This window comes from Larus michahellis, chromosome 2, assembly GCF_964199755.1.
Source record: "Larus michahellis chromosome 2, bLarMic1.1, whole genome shotgun sequence".
In the NCBI taxonomy this organism is placed as follows: domain Eukaryota; kingdom Metazoa; phylum Chordata; class Aves; order Charadriiformes; family Laridae; genus Larus; species Larus michahellis.
Window position 1 is genome coordinate 3963932 of NC_133897.1, and position 19441 is coordinate 3983372.

Sequence of the window (19441 nt, forward strand, 5' to 3'; positions counted from 1 at the left end):
AATCAAGTGAGACATCTTCAAAGGGGGCTGATCCAAACGTAACCTTCAACTCTACCTGCTAAGGTCTCTCCTGGGAATGTACTTCCCTAAGGCAAGGAAAGGAGCAGAATAAAAACATCTACAGGACACGCTCCTGTGTCAATGACAGTAGGTCAGAGCTGTTTGTGTGCAAGAGCTCTTGTTTTTTCTTGAACCACGTGATGGTTCAAGTTCGCACTCTTGCTTCGCAAGCCATCATGTCATGAACATGATGAATTGTCTTAATTTGGTGTTCATTTTATCTGTCTTTATGGTTACTTGAGGGTTTCCATCGATATCATCTATTCCTTTGTTGTGCCTCTTCAAGTTTTGTGGAAGGTGTATTGGGAGGGAGATTGGATGAGACAAGCTCCTGAGGTCCCATCCTAGCCTAGCTTCTTTTACCAGCGCTGACTAGGGATGAGACCATGGTTATTATCTCCCGGGTGTCTGTTCTGCAAAGATGTATGCTTGGAAATCCATTTTTATGTGTGGAAAGCTTTTGACTTCTCTCTGCCTTCGGGACCACGAGTTTCTTGAGGCAGGAGTTGTATCTTCCTCTCTATAATGCTTTCCTATACACAACTGCTGTGTGTTACTGTACAGACCGAGTGGCCTTGCTTCTAGAGTATCTTGTAAAGGTGTAGTCCAAGATGAATTTAAAAGTCTCAGGTACCTTCCAGTGCAAAGCCTAGCGAAACCATTTAAATATTGCAAAGTTGGACAAATACATTATTCTGCAAGTGGTAGCTTTTCTGCCATCCTCTCAGACTTACAGGCTCATGAAGGAGAGCAGCCTTCCCTTCTTTCCCTTGCCCTTCTCCAGAGTCACCGGTGAGGCTGGTACCTCCTCACTCCTCCTCTTTTCCTGTGAGAATAATGTCCTCCTTGCACGTAGGCTCTGTGTCAGTGCAATGGGTCACCACTGAGTTCGTTTCATTCATCTTAATAAAGGTATTTTTGACAGACCAGCCAAGGTAGGGTTGAGTTGGGAAAAGGATACTTCATTCTGCTGTCTGGGGAGAGGCTGGGTGTGTGTGCGGTGTGGCGCAGTGTGGCACAGTGTCCTCAAACCTGGTGAGATACGTCTTTCTGAAGCGTGTTGTCTCAGCCTTCTTATTTTAAGTCTTAGCTATGTTCCCTCTTGCTGGAATAAGCATTTCTGCATCAGCTCTCTCCTCTAGAAGGGGAAAATGATACAATTGCAATTATTTCCATGGGTTGGATGATGCTGCTATTTTCTTTTTACCCTGAAGAGAGAAAAGCTGTTCTTTTTGTCTGTAGGAATGACTTCCCCACAGTCAGAGATGGAGAATTCTGTCCAGGCCTCGCTTCAGCGTGCTGATAAGGAGATCAAGACAGCTCTAAAAAAACTCGTGGACTCGGCATCACTGCTGGTGACTCTTCCCCCAGGCATGCGAGGAGGAGCCAGTGGCCTTGGCCTTCCTGGGTCTGTTCCTTCAGACCACTCAGAAACAGCAGCCAGGCCCTCTGTGCTAGTTCATGAAGCCAGTACCCAAACCCAGACTGCTGCAGGTCATGGTAGGTTTGGCATGAATCTATAAAATGTCCCGTGGGGTCAAAAGAGACAAATATATTGAACGCACCAATAATGATATTTTTTCCTTCATTTTTCTATCTCATTTTGAGCAGTTGCAGATTAAGAAAGGACGTTCAGACCCAAAAAAATGTAGGACTGTGGGTTGGGGTTAAGTTGGACACAACTTTGGGGCAGATCTTTCTGGAAACAGAAGGTGTTAGAAAACTGTGCCTGAAGTAGAGTTTGGTTCACCACCTGACCAAAAAGGAGAGACTGGGGATTTTTCCACCTTTGGTCTTTTGACCATGGACTTGCTTCACGGTTTTTGGGGGAGAAGGTGGAATGGGATTCCTCCTTTAAGTTTGTAGAAGTCATTTTGGCTTTGATTTGGTGGGGTGGGTAAGGGAGGTTGCTTTTCTTTTATTGTTTACCATAAACAAGCTGGAAATGTGTTTAACACCCCTGTATCAACGGACGGAGTCTTTCTAGGATGTTGGGCACATCAGGTTCACCTGCATTTCACTGGTCCTGGAGCCTTGACAAACTCCTTAACGGTTTCTGTGTGACTTAACGTAATTATGTGTGTGGCTGTGTCTTGACAGGAGGCAAGTTTTTCGTCTTTGCATTGGTGTTTTGTTTTGTTTTGCTTTGAGGAAAAAATGGATAAAAGGCTACCCTTCCTCTCTTCCTTCTACTTCTGCAGTAACACCTTGTCTAAGCTGTCTCTGTGTCAAGTCTGAGTAACTATCCTCCATCAGTGTCACCTTAAAAGGATAATGTCAAGTAGCCTTGAGCTCTCAAACTTCAGATGCTGTTAAAAAAAATATTCTTGTGTAAAACATAACAAGGATAGAAGCGTTTCATGGAATCAGAGCCAAAATAACTGCATTAAAAAAAGACAGGGCTTTAAAACTTTTTTTTTTTCTTTCTAGTAGTAAATCATCTGTGAAAATAATCCTCCCATGAAGCGGGATGACTCAAAAATCATAAGTAAAATGTCAAGTAGCAGATTATTTCCTTAGTCATAACTACAGAGGTAATAAAATAGCGAATGAGATGGTTTTGCAGTCCTTTCAGCTGAGAGAACTAAACATGTCATTAATATGGGGAATTATTTTAATAAGATGGAGACTTGACAACCGTCCTCATTATCACGTGCTTTGAATAAAAAGAAGGCAAATATTTCAATAGGGCTGGCAACAGGAAAGCACAATCCCACCCACCTGGGATCTCTGACTCCACCAGTAATGCCTTGAATAACCATGTTTTCCATCCCAATAGAGCTGTTTCATGTGATTTCTAGAAACTGTGGCTTTTTTCCAAAACCAGCTGGCACCAAACATCTCTAGAGTGCTCCTCAAAAATGCCCTTCCCTCTGCGGAGAAGGCTCCACTTGATTTAACCTTTTCTCCTCAGGTGAAAAAGGAGATGATGCACTTTATCCTATGGGATAATTCCAATGGTTAATACCAAAAGACAATCAGGTACTTCTGGAATGGCAGATCAAACCAGTTTTTGAACATATATCTGATAAAAAAAATTAATAATGAAAGGAGAGCAATACCTGAACTGCCATCAGGCTGCACCATCATTTTATTTTCTTTGTTCCAATAAGCTTGAGATGTCAAACCTTGTTCTGGTGTAACTTGGAGTTGTACAAGGAAATTTTCAAAGAACCCGTTGGAGGTGTACCAATGCTGATGTTATAACAACACCAGGTCCTCTATATTAGCATGCCTCCACATTATCTCCGTATTAGTTGTACCCCAGCCAGGGCCTGCCTTGGCCACCAGTTTTAGAGTGACATCAGCTGACTCATTTCACTGATGCTGTCTGTGATTGCACCAGGGAGTCAAGAACTGTTCTCGTAATGCAAAGTTTAATTGAAACATTTCTGTGTACGAAGCTAACGCTGAGCATCCCTGGAGGTATCTAGAAGAGGTGTTGATGTGGTGCTTAGGGACGTAGTTTTGTGGTGGACTTGACAGTGTTAGATTAATGGTTGGACTCGATCTTAAAGGTCTTTTCCAACACAAATGATTCTATAATTTCATCATGGAACTCAAACCCAAAGTATCTCCTATAAAGGATGCACTGAACTCACACTATCCCTCCAGTCATCCTTTTTCTTCTTGTCCCTACTGTCTGTCTTATTTGGGTCTGCATGTGTTTCCTTACCGAAAAGTTAGTTTTGCCCAGTCATCAACGTGCCACCATTGTCTCTCTGATGTTATTCAAACCCTTTGCTTCTTGTCATCTTCTCAAAAGGCCCAAATTCTCCTCTTAGCTTCAGTGATTGCACCCAGCTGAGGTCAGATGGACTCAGTTCTGACACAAGGCAGACTAGAGATGGCTCCAAAGGTTTGTTCTGCATTCCAGGTGTGCTGTCATAGGGGACGTGTCTAACTTGCCCTATTTCTGCTGCCAGGCAAAGCACAAAGGCAGATTCCAGCTGAAGAAACAAGTGTGCCAAAGCCCAGCCCCGGTCCTCCCTGTGATGACACGGCTGCCGGAGATGAAAGCACTCAGGAGCGCACCGTTCCTATTACCAGGTAAACACCCACCCCAAAGCACAGATTTCTGAATGCGGCAGACTTTGTTGCAAGAAGAGCAAGTCCTCCACGGTGGAGAAAGCAGGTGGTGATTTGAACTGATTCTTGTAGGTTTGTTATTACTTTTAGAATCCTGTTCACACATGCTTTGTGCAAGAAGGATAGAAAGTGTTGGAGAGAAATTAATTCCCCCAAAACAAAATTCTTCTTGTATTAATTTTAAGTAAATAGTGATTTGGCTGGTGGTTAAATGCACAGATCGATGGCAGGTGAAATCCTGTATCTCTGTAGTTGTACGTGACTGTGTAATGATCTTTTCTCTTGGCCTTCATGAAAGAACATCACCAGCTGCAGGGGCAGGCGACTGGTACGGAAGAGAAGGAGATGCGGTCTGGGACATACACAGTGAAGTTTATATTGAGACCACAGAAAGAACCTGCGTGTATAAAACTGAGCAGAAGACCCCAACAAGTAAGGAAGAGTCTTGTTTCCCTCTCCCACATCCCATGATTGTCATTGTCTTTTCTTTCGGTAATAGCCCTTGATGGCTGTTTTCTTAAAGTATTTCTATTTCTTGAGTCGTAACTGTTTACTAAGCAAAAAAATAACAGGTAAGCGTGAAGATACGAAGCCTAAAAGTAATGCCAGTATAAAGAATTTGCGTGTGTGTGTGTGTGATTGCTGTGATATCTTTTGATTTGACACTAAGCTAATGTCACATGCTCAATGGCCAGTCCTGTAAATCCCATTTGAGTAACTCAACCTACATCAGCACACGAACAAAGCTGTGGTATTGTGCCTGCGGCAAACCCTTGTGTCTCACCAGGTCCTCCCTACATGCAAGTGACAATAGAGGATGTGCAGGTGAATGCTGGGGAGCGTGCCAAATTTCAGGCAGTCATTGAAGGAACCCCTCAGCCTACCGTTTTGTGGTTTAAGGTAAGTGCAGGCGCTTCTCTGACTGAGAATGAGGGCTACAGAAAGGACTGGAGGGCAGTATTTCCGTGTGGAATTCATTTTGTTCTTTCATCTCACATTGATTCTGGATCATATCTATATGATAGATATAGATCTTAGCCTTTGTTGACTTACAGTCTTATAGATCTTATAGTCTTTGTTGAAAGAGTTGCAGTTCTCACTAGAACCACCAACCATGCATCTCACCCTCTGTTGTTTCCAGTGCCCAGAGAGGGCGACCAAGATGGTTTTGGGGACCAAGATGGGCAGGAGAGGAGATTGGTGGCCTGTCTGAGAGCCGTCAAGATGCATGCTGTAATTTTGGGGTCGGGGATGGGATTAAGAGTGGATTATTCCAATTCTCAATGTGACTTCCAGGCTCTGTATCTTTTCTGTAGCTAATTGGTAAAATGAGTGTGACTAAGGACAATGACTATCCCATGGAAAGAAAGAGAAATCATTTATTATTCCTCAGAATATGGTCATGGCCCTGAAATAAGCCACTGTTTTTCTGTGATGGTTGTCTGTAACTCTCTGTCCAACAAACTGGTTTGTACGCAAAAGTTTTATTCCCTTTTTTTTCTATCCTCTGTGTGGAAAGTGCAAGAATAAGCTACTCAGACAAGTAAAATAACCTTGAAAAATAAGCCAAAATGCAAAGAACCCCCTCCCACACACACAATAACACACAGACAGGCACGCACCTGAACACATAGAAAAGAACAAGAAAAGACAAGAATATACGATACACCCTGTTAATATTCTCCCAGTCTCTGACGTTTTCAGCTCTGAGTTATCCCAAGCTAGCTGAACTTTTATGTATTTCCTAACCCACAGTAAAGCTCTCCACGTGCTTATCTGGTCTCCTCTTGCACCCATGCAAATGTCTTGCACGTACAGCGTCCTTTGACAAGGGGTTCAACCCAACGACAGTGCGCTGCCTGCAGTGCCACCTCTTTTGGGCAGTTCTGTACAGATTTGTGAGGAATTAACCAGGAGAAGTTAATCCCTGCCCACTCACGCGGCTATTCATAATTCTGAACAGCTCTATCGTGTCCTATCGAGCCTCCCTTCGAGGCCGAAGAGCCCCAACTTCCTCTCTCAATCCTCGTCTGGAAGCTGTTACAGAAAGAACATTGCTGCAACAGCACCACGCACGAGGCAAACCGAGGATTTCTAAGATGATGCTTTCTGTCTTGTTCTTCATTTCTTCCCTAATAATCTTTAACATCTGGTACTTTTTGACTGCCGCCAAGCCCTGAGCTGGTGCTGCCATGGAGTGATCTACTGTAACGCAAAGTTTTGCTCCAATGTAATAAGGAAGATCTCAGAGCCCGACGCTTCATGCAGGGCCATAGGGTTACATCACTTTACATTTCTCTGTATTATATACATTTATCTGGCATTTTACTGCCCAGTCAGGTGGTCTTATAAGGTCCTTTTGCAAATCTTCATAGTCTACTCTCTGTGTCACACGTGCTCCCTCCTGTACCCCTCTTTTCATAGCATTTATGAATATATTAAGTAGCAGAAGTGCCAGCACAAGCTGGAGACCAAGCAGAAGCAAAATAGCTGATCCTCGTGCTCCCGGGGCTGGCTGCCCAGGCATGGTGAGCTGGGAGAACCAAAGAATAGACCACATAGCCGTGGTGATCCCTCCCAAGCCTGTACTCCTGCCAAGGTGTTACAAAACAAAGATGTTACTGGGTAACATGGAAGCAGAGAAACAGTTACCCACAGGGGACTTCTTCAGCCAGGATTTTGTTAGTGAGATTTTCTTGCCTAAAAGGTCTACGATGTAGCTCTGCTCCTGTATCTCGTTTCTCCAAGAGAAGAAACATCTGTTTCCAACTTGTTTTTCCCAGTGCCAAAATATCGTTTCATTCTTTCAGGGCACGTCATTGCTGACAGACAGCAACAGGCTCCATCAAGGGAACGAAGGAACAGCGTATTTCTTAGTGGTGGACAACGCTGCCTCGGAAGATGGTGGTGTTTATACCTGTGTTGCCAAAAATACAGGAGGGGAGGTGTTGTGCAAAGCAGAGCTTATCGTACGTGAAGGTAAGGTCATTCTTTCAGCTGCAGGAGTTGCTTCCATACCCACTGCAGTGTGTGCTCTGTTGCAGTCGTCTTCTGGTACCCGTATGCTCCGTATTCCCACGCAGAATTTGTATTTTAGCAGTGTGTCAGGATCCAGTATAAGGGCAAATTGTCTAATGACCAGTATAAATACACACACACACACACACACATATATATATACACAAATGAGATTTTTTTCCTCTGCTTCAGACTGCGTGATGAACTGACACAATGGGCCACAGAAATAAGTGGGGCCGTGTCTCTGGTGGGGGTCTGCTCTTTAATCTGGCTCTTTTGATTTATGTCAGATGAAGATGCAGCCCCAAAGTTTGTGTTGGCAGGTTCCGTCGTCAAACAGCTCCACTAAATTCTGTGCGGAAGTTTAGAGGACACCTGTAATTTTTCCTGCCTTAAATTGTCCTGCGATAACTTTGCATGCTATTAGCAAGGCATTGTTGGCTGAATCTTAACGCTTATCTTTTCCTTCATTTCCAAAGCTAAGAAAGACCAAGCAGAAAAGAAAGTGGCCACCAGGAGAAAGCTCCATTCCCTTTATGAGGTTAAGCAGGAGATTGGAAGGTAAATGAATTTTCCAAGTTTATATTATCACTAATGGAGAATACCTAATTGCCCACCTGAGCTGCTCAGCATGTGGAACCAGAGGCAGAGGTGGATCCAGCTGTGGAAAAGCCTGAAAAGGTGAAAGTACTGGCAGAGGTGGGAGGTCTCCCCATTGTGGGGGTGCTGGAAACAATTTCTTGAGGATTCTGACAGAAGATGGGAGGGTCCAGACAGCCCAAAAGTCCAGGTAGGTCCAACCAGAAAAAATACCAGCCATAGGTATGGCTCCTCGGAAATTTTAGCATCACAAGCCCAGAGTGACATATGTCCAAGCCCCGTCTGCCCGTCCAAAGGATCCAAGAGCAATAACCTTTGTCAGCACAAGGCTGTATCACCTGAAACAGCTTTTCCCTTGATGCGAACTTTTTGCTTAGTTTTAGAGACAACCAGGAGAGGGCAATAGCACCTCACATACAGGAAAATCAGCTTTTCCTGTTGGAGAATTTGAGCCCTGAGCAGTAGGGAGCTGTCAAAGGCTGGGACGTGGAAGGGTCTATGCCTGCTGTGCAGAAGGCTTTGAACCAAGTCTGAGCAGGGTTGTCCTTTGATTTTACGCAGGGGCTGCTTCAGTTTTGTGAAACGAGTTGTACATAAAGGGAACAGAGTGTCTTGTGCTGCCAAATTCATACCTCTACGAAGCAAAACAAAGGCTCGAGCACACCAAGAGAGGGATATTCTTGCCTCTCTGTCCCACGACAGAATCACCAGGCTCCTGGATCAGTTTGAAACGCGGAAAACACTGATTTTGATTCTGGAGTTGTATCCTTTTCTGTGCTGCTTCTCTGAGGAGGCTGGGAAATACTGGGCAGAGCTCATTTATTGAATAACTAAGCCATGAAACATTTTAAAGTTTTGCTTGAGATAAGAGGGACGCGTACAATCTTTCTCTGGGCTGCAGGATAGGATGCTCTGTGAGCTCCTCACTGAAGTACGGTGTTTCTGCTGTTTTGGGAAAAATCATAACATTTGTATATACAAGTGTGAAAGAGTTGTTAAGCACCAAATCTCTTTTCTGAAATGCCTGGAAGTGTTCCATGAGCTCCAGTCTGGGTGAGCAGCAGAAAAATGCAGAGCAGAAAAGCCCATAACCAACAGGCAGATTGTAGCGCAAGCGATACCATGCTCCTGCGCGTAGGGAGCACGTAGGTTTAGAGCAACCCAACTCTATTACACTTCTGCGACAGAGGTTTTAATGAATTACATGCACATCACATTGCCAGAGGTCACCTCATGAATTCTTCTCCGTTAGCTGGGTAGAGGCAGTTACAAAGTAAAACGAAGCATTTAGCTGTAGTTCTGCGACGCCTTAATGCCATTGTCAGATGCTGCAGCGAAGAGCTCCTCGACCGTTTATTCAAGAAGAGTGTCGTCACTGAAGCAGAGGTAACCTTTCTTTCTCATCTCAAAGTCCAGAGTTGGTGGGTACCTTCCAACTGCATTTTCCTTTTTATATGAGGAATGTCTTTGAGCCAGCGATCATCTGTCAAAACATAATTAGCCTTTAATTGTGTTCCCATCAGCTTTCATTACTACATTGAGTTTCTTTGGGGAATAACTAGAAACAACCAGTGGTTTTGACCACCCGCATTGCATTCAGCCTAATACAGATGATATTTGCTCTGTTATCATCTTTTCTTTGCTATCTGTCACTTGGAGCCTCCTATATTTTCACATGCTTAATAACAAACCAAGGGATGAAATTCCAGTTTCTAAGGGTTTTTTTTGAGATCCTTGGTGCTCAAAGTTCAAAATGTTTCACATCTCCCATCTAGTAGCCAGATGTCCCATATTTATTGGTAAAATTGATTATTTTTTTTTAGAAACATTTAGAGGGAAATATCATAGAATCATAGAACGGTTTGGGTTGGAAGGGACTTCCGAGATCAGATGTCAGCTAACACTATAAAATGGCAAAGGCAGAGGACTTGCAAAGCTGAAACTAGCTGTAAAACATCGCTTCTTGTTCAGTCATAGTCAGATTGGATCTACACATGGCCAAGAAAACAGGTTTGCAACATAGTTTTAAAATGTATTTGTGTTTTAAATGTGTTTGTCTGATTTACACCAAGCCAGAGTTGAGTCTGAGTTGGATAAATCAGATGGTGGATGAGGTTCTTCAAACTTGGGAATTTCTGTATCTCTTTTTTGCATGTTTGTAGAGTTGTTATTTTTAAGTGAGGGCTTTTTCATAGATAGAGGCTCCAGCAGGGCACACACAAGGCACAGCTTCATTCCACAGGGTTATGTTTGCTTCACATCCTATTTCTACTGAGACTAATATTAGAAGTTTATTCTAGTTTTAAAAGTATTTCTAGTTCAATCTCTCCTTCTCGTATATTAAAAATGTTGGCAGCATCAGAGACCCTCTTATTTACTATTAATGTTTAATAATTGTTTAATAATTGATTTAATTTTTAGGTCAAATTGTATATCAAGCAAATTCTGGAAGGAATCAAATATCTTCATGACAACAACGTCCTTCATTTGGACATTAAGGTAATGTGCAATGGCAGGTCCAGCTTATCATAGTCTCTTGTTGGTCAGGGAATGGGCATTCTCTATTTGAATTATTTTTACTTACAACTGAAAATATTGCCTGCTTTCAAGAAAAGTTCCTCCTTTTTGATTTTATTTCATTTACTAGCCGCTGAATATCCTCATGGTTTATCCTGAAAGGGAAGACCTTAAGCTCTGTGACTTCGGATTTGCTCAGAAGATCACGCCCTTTGAGCCTCAGTTCAGCAAATACGGGTCTCCGGAGTTCGTTGCCCCAGAAATTGTTTCTCAGTCACCCGTGTCAAAAGCAACCGATATCTGGTAACCTCTGCCCTTTCTAAAAAGCTTTTGCCCTAGCCAGCCTGATTTTCCACTTATCGTTAATAAGCAAATGGACTAGTAATAATAATACGGGAAACTGAAAGTGAACACTGAGAATTCAAAACCCATCAGGGCTCTTAAAAGCTCCTTCTGTCTATTTTGTTCAACCATAATTGAATCCTGACAGCTAATTAATGCAAAGGAGCATCTTAGCGAAGATGATCTTTCTTAGAGGCAGCAACTAGGAAGGATGATCCTAAGCGGCTTTCTAGAAAAGGCAAACAAGCTCCAAAAAGAGTATTTTGAGTCTCCTTTTCTATCTATGCTTTAAAAATGGGGGATTACTTGAGCACAAGTTTTTAAAATGCTGAAAGGAAAAAAATTGAAGAGTGAAAGCGGTAGCTTTTGGGATTTATTTTCCTTGGAAAGGTGAGGAGAAGGTGATCTGCCTTGGGTAAGGGTGTCTAGTGGCAGGAACAGGGGCTGTGTGCTTGAGAAGGAGAGAGAAATAGCAACAAACACCTGACATTTGTGTTCCCTCTCTTCTCAGGGCTGTTGGAGTCATCACATATTTAAGGTAAATAAATCTTCTTGAAAAGATTCATTCAATATCCCTTTGTCAGTCAGAGCCCTTCAGTACCTTCCAGTGAGGGATTTGTGCACAGCATTGAGTCCTTCTATAACAAGGACAATTTCTTTTATGTTTTTCTCCTTTATTTACTCTTTCCTGGTTGCCCAGGGCTTTGGTCATTGTCCCTGCTTGAAGACCTGACAGCTGCTCTCCTTGCCGTTAGCGATGAGAGCGGTGGATGAGGTTCACTCTTCTCCTTCCCTCTTTTAGCCAACACCCTACTGTAGCTGTGCAAAATCAAACCCTTAATTCCTTATCTGTGAAACAGGGATAAATAATTTGGTTAAGTGCCATGTAATGCTGGGGTGAAAGATGCTCTGTCGGTGGACGCACTGCACACAAGCATTGTGAGTCCCACGCATGGAGTCCCTCAAGCGTTTTAAAGCCCCATGTAGGCATTTGTGCTTCTGTCATTTGAACAGCAGATGAAAAGTCTAAAGTCCGTCTCCTTTTATTTTATGGTGTTCAATAAATAAGCCTGACATGCAAGTCTCCGTTTGCTGGGGAGAACGACAGAGGAACTCTTCTAAATATCCAGAACGGGGAAATTTCATGGACCATTCCTGATTTTGTTCACTTGAGTGAAGACGCAAAGGACTTTATAAAAGGGATCCTACAGCAGCACCCCACGTGAGTGCTCCTTAGTGCTTCCTACAGCCAGCGCGCAAAGATGTTGGTGTCTCGGCAGGCAGATCTCAGCTCATCAGAGCTGCGGTTATTTTGAATAGTAGAAAGATGATGTGGTGTGTTATGCTCTAATTCTTCTTTATTATTCCCCATTACCCAAAACACAACTTGGTAATTTGCCAAATTGGCCTGTTTCTGGTGTGGCGATGTCCTTACTCCCTGACCCCTCCAGGCAGATGAGTTTCTGAAATGACCCAGAGAAGCAGGAAGAGCAAGGGCTGGTATAGAGAGAGTTATGCAAGAATTAAATAATATTAACCACATTCATTAAACAATTTCAAGTACAAAAGGCGGCTTGAAGGCATGTTTGCAGGTGCTTGCTTTTTAATTTCATTTCTATTCCTTCTGCCTGCTGCCAAAGCTATTTTTGCTCTGGCCACCTAAAGGGTCAAACTCACTCTTAAAGCTGCTCTCGATGCCCTTGCATAGGCTCCCTGCGGAGTGCCATGGGGTCTTCCTGAGGATCTGCAGGGAGTCCCAGATTGAAAAAGGAGGATTGTTTCACCTCAGGGGGAGGAAACCTTGGCTTGAAAGCCTCTGTCTGTCTGTTTGGCTTCTCAGCTCTAAAACAGCAGTCTAAGGACACCCACAAAAGTGTATGCCTGTGTCCACGGGAAGCAGGCACCTTCAGGAAGATCTTGTGGTTGCTGCTGGAAGTGACACGCTACTAAAATGGTGATTTTTTTTTTTTTTTTTTTTCTCTTATCAGAGCCAGGCCTAGTGCTTTGGAGTGTCTTTCCCACAAGTGGTTCATGGTAAGTTTGTCCTGGTTCTTTATTACAGTCATTAAAAATATTGAGGTTGGAAGAGACCTTTGGAGGGGCAGGTCTTAAAACTGCTTGATATTATTTGCTGGTTTATTTTTTCTCTTGGTCTCCTACTTTCTGTCCTTCAGAGAAGCTCAGGAATGGCTCTCCAGAAAAAGGAGACACATTGGTGTTTACAGGCTGAGATAACTTTCCTTTCAAAAGATGAAGATTACTACTGACATGAGCAGATATAACATGTCTGCATAGAAAGGAAACTGTAGCTTTGCAGAGCAAAGTTATGGTTTATATTCCAATGCCTCAAATTGCGAAGGAGAAGAGATAAAAAATTAACAACAAAAAACAAGGAATTTAAAGCCATGCGTTGAACAGGCCTTGCTTTTATCATTGAAAAGCTGAGATTGTCTGCAATTTAGCCATGAGGGGATTGTATCATTTGATCTAGTGTAACTTTCCTAAATTAAACAATTCTCGAAGGAGAGAATCCTGAAAAAAAACTTCTTAGGAAATTAAGTCAGGATTTTTTAACCAATTATTTTCCTCTCATTCCACCCGGCAGCATAATCTCCCCCTTGAAGCAGCTCATTTCATTAATACCAAGCAGCTCAAATTCATTGTGGCTCGGAGCAAGTGGCAGGTGAGTTGGCCTTAATCTATGTTGGTTGCTTTTAGTTCTATATATTTTTAATTACATTTGCATCTTTTTAAATCTGTTGGGCTAGGACAGCAGGCACAGCAGAGATCTCAACATGGCTGAATGGGGAATAAGCCCAGGAGAGAGTGGTCAACGGATGTGGCAGAAACAAATTATCTCGGCTTCTACTGCCTGGAAATCACCTGGTCTAATGCAGGTGCCTGTAAGACACATGGTTGTGTCTAAGTCAGGTACCCTCAGCTGCCTTTGCAGTTGGAACTGAATTATAGACAGGTCCCAAGAAGATTCCTCTTTTCCTGAAGTTCTCTAAAATAATCAGACTGATTGCCTTCTGAAGATGCTCGTTTCTCTCTGTTGGCTGTAAGGGGAGGCCAGCTGCTCAGCTTCAACTGAGATGCCTCACATGGCAGAAGTTAGAGTAGATGAATCCTCCTCCTACAATAGCCAAAAAGTCATTGTAGGTTGTGCAGTCAATGGATTTAAGGACATTTATTCCAGCTAGCCTCTCATCTGATGTGTTCTATTAAAAAAATCCTTTTTCGTCTACTTTGAGTGGCCAGATTGTCTTTGAAAATCTCAAGTAGGGTCTTGCTTCCCCATTTGCAACAGCAAGTGTGTCCCCTGAAGTCAATACAGTTTCACCTCTGTGAATGAGAGAAGAGGAAGACTTGGAGAGCAAATAAGACCTAGATTTGATGACCTGTACAAAAGGATGGCAATGCGTTATTAAACTAATATGTGTGGTATTTAAGAATTCAGGATTTCATTTTGCTATGCTTGCTTTACCATACTCCCACCATGTTTCCATCTGAGTGCGCTATATTTTGTTTTGCCTTTCAGCGGTCTCTGATGTGCTATAAATCCATACTGGTAATGCGGTCTATCCCAGAAATCCTAGAAAGGACTCATGACAACACATCCCTGGCCATTTCCCGACATCTCATTGAAGAAAGTACTTCATCCAGTACCAGCGGTTCCTCTTCAGACAATGAGAACTCGCATTTCCCCAAGAAGAGACACTTTGGCTCCACACCCGAACTTCACTTGTCCATATTTGATGCACCGAGCCATCAGGAGCCTCCAAAGCATGCAACTGAAGAGAAGCACTCCAAAATCTCAGACCCTCCAGTAAAACCCATGAGGAGGAAGTATGCTTCAATGAAAGCTGAGGTAGGGGATAAATCGCCTACAGAGAGCAAAGAGCTCATGGCAAGTATCTTGAAGGAGAAAGAGGAGGGGCTCCATCCTAGACTTCGTGATGAAAGAGCAGAGCAGTCTCAAAGAAGCAGTGCTGCTGAGCCTTCATCAGTGACGACTTCCACAGAAAGCACATCGCATCTGGGTCAGAAAGAAAAACCAGACATATTTTTATCTGATAAGGACAGAATTGAAAAGGCTGGGGACGTGACAGAAAAGCCATCTGTCTGTGTTCCTAGACAGAGTGTCATTAAAAGCACTTTCTACAGCCAAGCAGCTGAGCTACCTGCAAGGGGGCCTTCTTCACCGGGCAGGGAGTTCAGAAGGCACCTGGACAGAGCCAGAAGGACTTTCTGGAAAGCTGGATATTCGAAGGTGCCCCTCAGTGGTCTCCGTGAACCCCTTCTAGAGCAGTTCGAACTGGAAGAAGAAGAAGGAAAGTTTGACGATGGAGATGATCGCAGGGAAAGTCTCCTTGGTTCCTTGACCAAATCGGCTTCGTTTGACACTGCAAGGAAACCACCACATCCTGCCATTGCTGGTGCTAGCCGAAGCCGTTCCCTGGATGACTACAGGTTGAGAGCTTCAAGATCAGTGAGGGAACAAGATATTTTGGAAGAAGACTATGATATAATGTCACAGGAAAGTTGCCCTGAAGGCAGTGGCCACTGTGACATTTCTGCAGGGCCTGGCAAGGAATGTTCTGTAGACACTTCAAAGCAAGAGGACTTTAGGAGAGCCAGCAAGGATTGCTCAGAAGAGCTGCCCTCTCCTTCCACACAGTGTGAGGGTAACGGGTGCCCGTCCATTTCTGTGCAACAGCTAGAGAGACTTCCAGTGTCACCTCATGGGAGTGAGAATAAGAAACATCTACTGAAGAAGTCAAAAGCTACTTACATTCAGGAGGAAGCTGAAGATTTGGAAGGCAAAAGCCCTGTTCTAACTCTCCAGTGCTCAGATGTAACTGCATCATCAGCTCAAAAACATGAAAGCGTGGAGGCTGAATCTTCCCCTGGGAGTGCCTCTGACACTGCTTTTCAGGATGGGAAAGAGTCTATTTCAACTCTCACACAGCTGGAGACCACCTCCAAGTCAGCTCTGACAAGTACGGGAAGTGTGTATCTGCCTCAGGAGTCCACTCACAGAACCGACATCCATCCGGATTTAAAAGGTGGAAGCTCACTTATCAAAAGGACAGCCCCAGTTCCACCTTGGAAAGACAAAAGGCAGAAACATTCACATGAAAAGACTTCTGCTCCTAGTGTTTCTGAATCTGACCTCATGGAGCATGAAAGCTCTGCTGTTTTGACAGGCCCACAGACAGAAACCGATTCACTTCCAGTATGTAAAGACAAAAGTCAGGAAATTCCAGGTAAAAATGTTCCAGCAACTACAGCCTTGGTGGACAAACGGCCAGGTACCCTAACTCCTCTGCACACAGCTGATGAAGGTGATCATCAGAAGCTGAAGACCTATAAAGAGGTGAGATCTGCTCTCCTGGAGGATGAAGGACCAGGTATTACAGGAATCGCTTCACCGTCAGCCCATGATGGTGAAAGCCAAACACACAAGAGGGCTCTTGTTCACATAGACACAGCATCAGCCGTCCTGAAGGGAGAGCATCTCGTTGTTCCAAAAGTCCCACCACAAAAATCAATGCCAACTTCAGTCTCCGATGGAGTATGGCAGGCTGAAACAGAATGGCCAGCTCATAGCAAGGAGAGGCCTGCTGCTCTGAGGAGTGAAAGCTCAGCTGTCGCAGAGCTTGTTCCCGGTTTGGCCCATGAGGCTGAAATCAAGGCAGCAGAAGCCCAGAAGGTTTCTAAAGGCAGTGGAACAGTCCCTGCTGTTCTGGAGAGCAGACATCCAGCTAGAACTGTGTCCTCCCAAGATACTGGCCTCCCTTCAGCCCCCCATGAAAAGCAAAAACATCCAAAGGCATCATTTGTCGGTGAGGTGAGATCTGTCGTGACACCAAGTGGAAGCCGAGCAGCTGGACAGACTATGCCTGCTCCTCTCCTCAAGGCTGGACAACAGGCGTTTGAGCAACACCGGGTGGCCTATCCCAGTGGCAGAGCTTCTGCTGCTCTGGAGGGTGAACCTCCAGATGACTCAACTGCTTCACAACCAGAAGTTGCTCCAGCTTCAGTCCGTGAGCTAGAATATGAGGAATATCCAAAGGTTTATGGTGAAGGTAGAGGTGTTGCCTTAGAAAGTGGAAGCTGTGATGCTGGAAAAACTGTCCCAACATCACTTCACAGGGATCAAAGTCAGGAGCTCTCACATCACAGGTCTTCTTTTTACAGTGATGAGGAGTCTGCTGCACTGGAGGGCTTAGTGGATGAGATGGTTTCCCTCTCTGAAGAGATGAATGTTTGGGCAGAGTCAGTTTCTAGTGAAGAGGAATGTGGAAAGCACATCTCTCCTCCCACCGAGATGTTCTACAAAGGCCCAGGTAGCCAAGCACCCATGGACACCTCCTTCCCTCCTGTACAAGGGGGTAAAAGAGGAGAAGTCTCTGACCTGGAAAACCTTGCAAAACCCCATCTTGCCATGAGTGAGGAGTCAGTAGTACTGGGAGGGCAGGGAACACAGAAGGTTCCTCGTGAATGTGAGCATCTAGAGGAATTAGCGTTTGAGAGCCCCACTTCTAGCCAAGTGAGCGCTTCCTCAACAGAGAGCTTGGATGCTGGAAAAAGACCCAGTCAAGTGTCAGTGAGCAAGGACATTGGTAAACACCCAGAAGTTTCTTTAGTGAAAATCAAAGACCTGTCGGATGAAACACCCAGCCTTGGCAGTGGAACTCCAAAGTTTGACATATCGGAGGTAGAGCCTGCCTATTTGAATTTCTCTGACTTGTATGACATTGTCTATTTTCCATTCGAATTTCTGAACTATAAGAAGCCTTCGCCTAAACCAATTGGTAGAAGGTTTATACCTTTTGGTGAAAGGGCAAGGTCACCTCCTGCAGGACACTTGCATAAGGATAAAAGACTGTGCATCAGAGAAGAGTCAGAGGACAAGAACAGGAAGAACCGTTTGGAAATATCTGAGGATTCAAAGACCATGGGGAAAGGGTCAGAGAGTCATAAGGAAATGTATGGCCCCCAAAAAGACTCAAGTGGTAAGCAGAAAAGCTCCTTCTACAACAAGCCAGGACTCTTTAAGCCGTACGCCAGGTCTCATTCAGTGGAGCAATCAGTGGAGCAGAGTCTGAAGAAGAAAGTAAAAGCCTCTGTTGCCCATATTTCAAGAATCCTAAAAGGAAAGACATCTCCTGAGCCAGAAGCAGAGGAAGGTAAATATTTAACTCTGTGCCTTCATAGATTTGCCGCTATAAATGAGCTCTGCTAAATTTGCCTTTTCCTTTTCCCCCAGCGTGTCCAAAGCCATGGTCAGACAGTCATTGCAAAACTGGGAGTGGCAGGTTATGAAATGAGCTGTCTTCTCCACTAGCCCTCTGTTCCGGGCTCACTTCTGTGCAGAGTCAGCTGGGTTAATCTGCTGATGGAAGTGGCTTAAATTCTCCTCTCTGAGTTTGCACAAAAGCAGATCAGGGCTGGATGATGCTTTCCTTGCACCACTTTCTTCTGCTGTTATCATCTGACCATGGCAAATCTTTAAAGCTAAAGTGAGCGGGAGAAGTTGGTGAAGTCAACCTAAATTGATGACACTGGACAACAGGACCTGTCCTTTTCTTCTCTGCCATCCCTAGACATGCCCTGTTCTTCCAGGACATCATTCTGTCTGTAATAGCTGTCACAGCCTTCCCTGTTGACTGAAGGCTCGTTAATAAAGAAATCTGTGAGTGCTGAGCTATTTATGTGCAAAGGACAGAACTGTCTGCTGTAAATGGATGCCACAGGGAGAAGGATGGCCTTGAATGACTTCTCATCCTTTCTTCGAAACAGAGTTTGGCGAGCTGGGAAGTGAGGCAGTAGAAAAAGAGCTGTTAACAGGGGCTGAAGGATCTCTGAAGAGGAAATCGGGCCTCCCTTCATTCAAGTTATCAAGCCTCATGCCTAAGGAGAAAGGTATTGCTATTGCTTAAGTCAGTTTTATCAGTTAGTTTTTATCATGAAGTATCACTAACGAATAAAGCAGTGCTGATTGAGGGTTGTTTCTAAGGATGGATCTGTAATGATTGTCTTGAGACGACCTGGACCAACCCATGCAACATGAACCAGCCTCCTCTGTTTACTTATAACTACTGGCCTTGCTAAAACTGTCTTGTCTTGGCATTGAATGGCAAATTGGAGCCATTCTAGGAAGCCACAGCAGATGAAGAAAATCTATTCATAAGCTAGAAAGAGAAGAAATGGAGTATCCAAGGGTGGGATGGCAGAAGCAGGGAACTGTGAATTCCCACGCTCCAGTCCTATGCGTGTGTAAGGGACAGACACGCTGCTGTACGAGGCAGAGCTGCGACATGAAAAATGGTGGGGCAGCCCCAAATGGCACGGCAGCAAAGCTGAACTTGCTTTTGCCCAGGCAAGTTTCCCCTTGACTCCAGCAGGAGCATTTTCTGAGGTCAGGTTAATGCCCCAGCACTCGGCAGAGACAAGCACTGGGAAGGGCGCGTGTGTGAGGCTGGCAGCTCCTGGGCACTGCGGAGGAAAAGCCCTGGAGAAACACAGAAAAAAACCTGAGCTCCACCTTTCCCATGGAGACAGCAGCAGATTTGACGCTCTGTGGTGTTTTTTTCTCCTTCCATATCCACTTTTTATCTCTTCTTGTGTTGTCTTGATCCGATCCACTCATCCCTGAAATACCATCATTTAATTTTGACCCCACATTTAAGCTAGGCCAGAAGAAAACTCTTGCTGTGACATGATCTCTCCCTCCCCTGAGCTGTTCTGCTGCCTTAGCTGTACCAGCAGGGCCGGGCAAGGTAGATATTCCCTATGGACCTTCCAA

At 44.3% G+C, this 19441-nt stretch overlaps 1 protein-coding gene across 34 annotated transcripts in view; it reads left to right on the forward strand.

Moving 5' to 3' along the window:
- OBSCN (obscurin, cytoskeletal calmodulin and titin-interacting RhoGEF) overlaps positions 1 to 19441 on the forward strand; it is a 200607-nt gene that overhangs the window by 168591 nt on the left and 12575 nt on the right. For all 34 annotated transcript variants that reach the window (XM_074573946.1, XM_074573908.1, XM_074573915.1 and 31 more), the window contains 16 exons: positions 1303 to 1560; positions 3987 to 4110; positions 4448 to 4581; positions 4937 to 5049; positions 6960 to 7128; positions 7647 to 7728; positions 8329 to 8529; positions 9093 to 9153; positions 10189 to 10266; positions 10415 to 10587; positions 11138 to 11164; positions 11696 to 11848; positions 12615 to 12660; positions 13232 to 13309; positions 14168 to 17822; positions 18436 to 18558. In XM_074573946.1, the coding sequence (XP_074430047.1) occupies positions 1303 to 1560; positions 3987 to 4110; positions 4448 to 4581; positions 4937 to 5049; positions 6960 to 7128; positions 7647 to 7728; positions 8329 to 8529; positions 9093 to 9153; positions 10189 to 10266; positions 10415 to 10587; positions 11138 to 11164; positions 11696 to 11848; positions 12615 to 12660; positions 13232 to 13309; positions 14168 to 17822; positions 18436 to 18558 (5475 nt within the window). The remainder of the gene's footprint in view (positions 1 to 1302; positions 1561 to 3986; positions 4111 to 4447; positions 4582 to 4936; positions 5050 to 6959; positions 7129 to 7646; positions 7729 to 8328; positions 8530 to 9092; positions 9154 to 10188; positions 10267 to 10414; positions 10588 to 11137; positions 11165 to 11695; positions 11849 to 12614; positions 12661 to 13231; positions 13310 to 14167; positions 17823 to 18435; positions 18559 to 19441) is intronic.